Source organism: Sinocyclocheilus rhinocerous, unplaced genomic scaffold (assembly GCF_001515625.1).
Source record: "Sinocyclocheilus rhinocerous isolate Xijiao unplaced genomic scaffold, SAMN03320098_v1.1 scaffold37, whole genome shotgun sequence".
Taxonomy (NCBI): domain Eukaryota; kingdom Metazoa; phylum Chordata; class Actinopteri; order Cypriniformes; family Cyprinidae; genus Sinocyclocheilus; species Sinocyclocheilus rhinocerous.
The window spans coordinates 260813-263502 of NW_015663585.1; the positions used below are offsets into that span (position 1 = coordinate 260813).

Genomic DNA, 2690 nt, shown 5'->3' on the forward strand with positions numbered 1-2690 from the left:
CTGTGAGTGAGTGTGTGTGTGTGTGTGTGTGTGTGTGGATTAGCTTCTGCCACTCCGAATATTTACAAAATAAAATCTGCCATATGTAACAAATAAGGCATAAACTTCTCAATCATAGACTTCAACAACAACAACGAGAAAGAATAAAATATCTAAAATACAATAAAAATATTCATCGACTGAAATCATGTCTATATTATACTAAGGTATTTTACTTTACATATTGCTTGCTGTATATTACTATAGTACTTTGACTATATTCTGCCTAATGAAATTCAATACAATTAAATGCATTAAAAATGTAAATAATACATTTAAAAAATCCTAAAAACAAAATAAGTTCGTAAATATGTTTATTATTATCATCTTTATTCTCAGTGATAACACCAAACAAAAATAGCACGGCAATACCGTGTTCTTGCGCATGTACTACAGTAATACTAAAGTATGTTTCGGTGCATTTAGTCATATAGCAGATGCTTTATCTATTCTCATACAAGAACCATTAATGTTCGCTGTGAATAGTTTTTTTTAGATTATATTTATGTACATATCATGGTAAATGCCGTTGGTGTTATTACCCGCTTGTAAGTCTAATTTTGACTTTACATAATGTAAACAAATAAATATACTGTTCTACTGCAGGTTTGAAAGAACACCCCACACCCGCCCTGAACACCTCTCCACACAACCATTCACACCTCCAGCAACCCCCCTCTCCCCCACACCTGCAATTCAGATCAGTGAAGACGAGGTGCGCCAGGTCTTCCGGAAGCAGAAAAGGAAAAAAGCACCAGGCCCAGATTGTGTTACACCAGTCTGTCTGAAATCCTGTGCTGACCAGCTGGCCCCATCTTCACACAGATCTTCAACAGATCACTGGAGCTGTGCGAAGTCCCTTCATGCTTCAAACGCTCCACCATCATCCCCATCCCAAAGAAATCCAAAATTACAGGACTTAATGACTACAGGATCCTCTTCAGTTTGCCTACAGAGCAAACAGGTGTCACAGTCTTCAGCGGGTGTGCCCAGGAGGGCCACCAGATGACTGTGTTCTGACAATGATAGTCAAGTTGATGGATGGCTTCAACCAATGGCTGATATTTCAGCAGTTTGGAAAGATAGCAGGTATCAAAATACAGATCAAAACAACAGCCAACCTCAATGACAAATACAGAGTTCAAAGCCTTGTTTACAATCACAGTGTCTGGAGTGTTTGGAATGTTTTTGAAATAGTCTCTGTCAGATGTGTTGTCATAAAATCTTTATGTATTGTTTTCAAGTCCTTTACAATCAAATCAACCAGGCGATTTTTTGTTCTGTCACTGTCATTCTGTTACACTGTGGAAGCTTCTGTCACGAAAACAAATTCCTCGTATGTGTAAACATACCTGGCAATAAAGCTCATTCTGATAAATGAACGTCGATCGTTCCGGTGCTCGCTGCGCATGCGCGACACTCCGTGCGTGCGCGCTCTAGAGGCTGCGCTCGGCGCGTGCGTGATAAAGGCTCAGTGCTCCGAGGCGCGTGTTTGTGTAGTTCGTGTAGTTTTGTGTAGTTTGTGTTGGTCATCAGGACAGAAGCGGCTTAAATGTAGAAGCAGCGCAAGATGGCGGGTGTGTAGAGCTCGACACACACACACACACACACACACACACACACACACACTCACTCTCTCTTCTGACTAAACACACTGTCTCTCTCCCTCACACACACTCACTCACACACACACACACACTGATTGTGTTGTGTTTTCCAGATCTCTCTCTGCTGCAGGACTCGCAGGAGGACACGGATGGATGTGAGTTTATCTCTGTGTGTGTGTGTGTGTGTGTGTGTGTGAGAGAGAAAGGCGTTAGCTTTATGCTGAATGTGATTCATATAGCGCAGGTCACGTGACCCGCTGCTGTGGTAATCTGAGGTAAATGTGTGTGAATACCATAGACTGTGTGGTAAATACACACTGTGTTAGAGATATAATAGAGCTTCACTGAACTCCATGCCCAGAATCATGGTAATACCATGGTACCGTGCTCAGAAACATGGTGTTTTTGTTCGTGACGCGTTAGACAGCTGTGCTCGGGCTTGGTTTAGTCGTCTGAACTAGTCTACAGCTTTACTAGCGCTGTTTACTAGGTCAGATTATATGTGACCCTGGAGCACAAAACCAGTGATAAGGGTCAATTTTGTGAAATTGAGATGTATGCATCATCTGAAAGCTGAATAAATGAGCTTTCCATTGATGTATGGTTTGTTAGGATAGGACAATATTTGGCTGAGATACAACTATTTGAAAATCTGGAATCTGCGGGTGCAAAAAAATCTAAATATTGAGAAAATCATCTTTAAAGTTGTTCAAATGAAGTTCTTAGCAATGCATATTACTAATCAAAAATGAAGTTTTGATATATTTACAGTAGGAAACTTACAAAATATCTTCATGGAACATGATCTTTACTTAATAACCTAATGATTTTTGGCATAAAAGAAAAATCGATCATTTTGACCCATACAATGTTTTTTTGGGCTATTGCTAAAAATATACCCAAGTGACTTAAAGCCTCGTACACACCGGGATGATTATCGCGCACGCTTATTGCCAACGTTTTTCGACGCGTCTTTTGTGTTCATACCCAAGCAATTTTCGCAGGCGATGAGCCGAGTGAACGTGCAAATTCACTCCCTGACTT

At 40.4% G+C, this 2690-nt stretch overlaps 1 protein-coding gene across 1 annotated transcript in view; it reads left to right on the forward strand.

Annotated features, from left to right (window-relative positions):
- The first annotated feature begins 1483 nt into the window (after nucleotides 1-1483).
- LOC107728990 (serine/threonine-protein phosphatase 4 regulatory subunit 1-like) overlaps nucleotides 1484-2690 on the forward strand; it is an 11836-nt gene continuing 10629 nt past the window's right edge. The window contains exons 1-2 of the mRNA XM_016539335.1: nucleotides 1484-1616; nucleotides 1760-1801. Coding sequence (XP_016394821.1) covers nucleotides 1610-1616; nucleotides 1760-1801 — 49 coding nt within the window. The 5' untranslated portion in view covers nucleotides 1484-1609. The remainder of the gene's footprint in view (nucleotides 1617-1759; nucleotides 1802-2690) is intronic.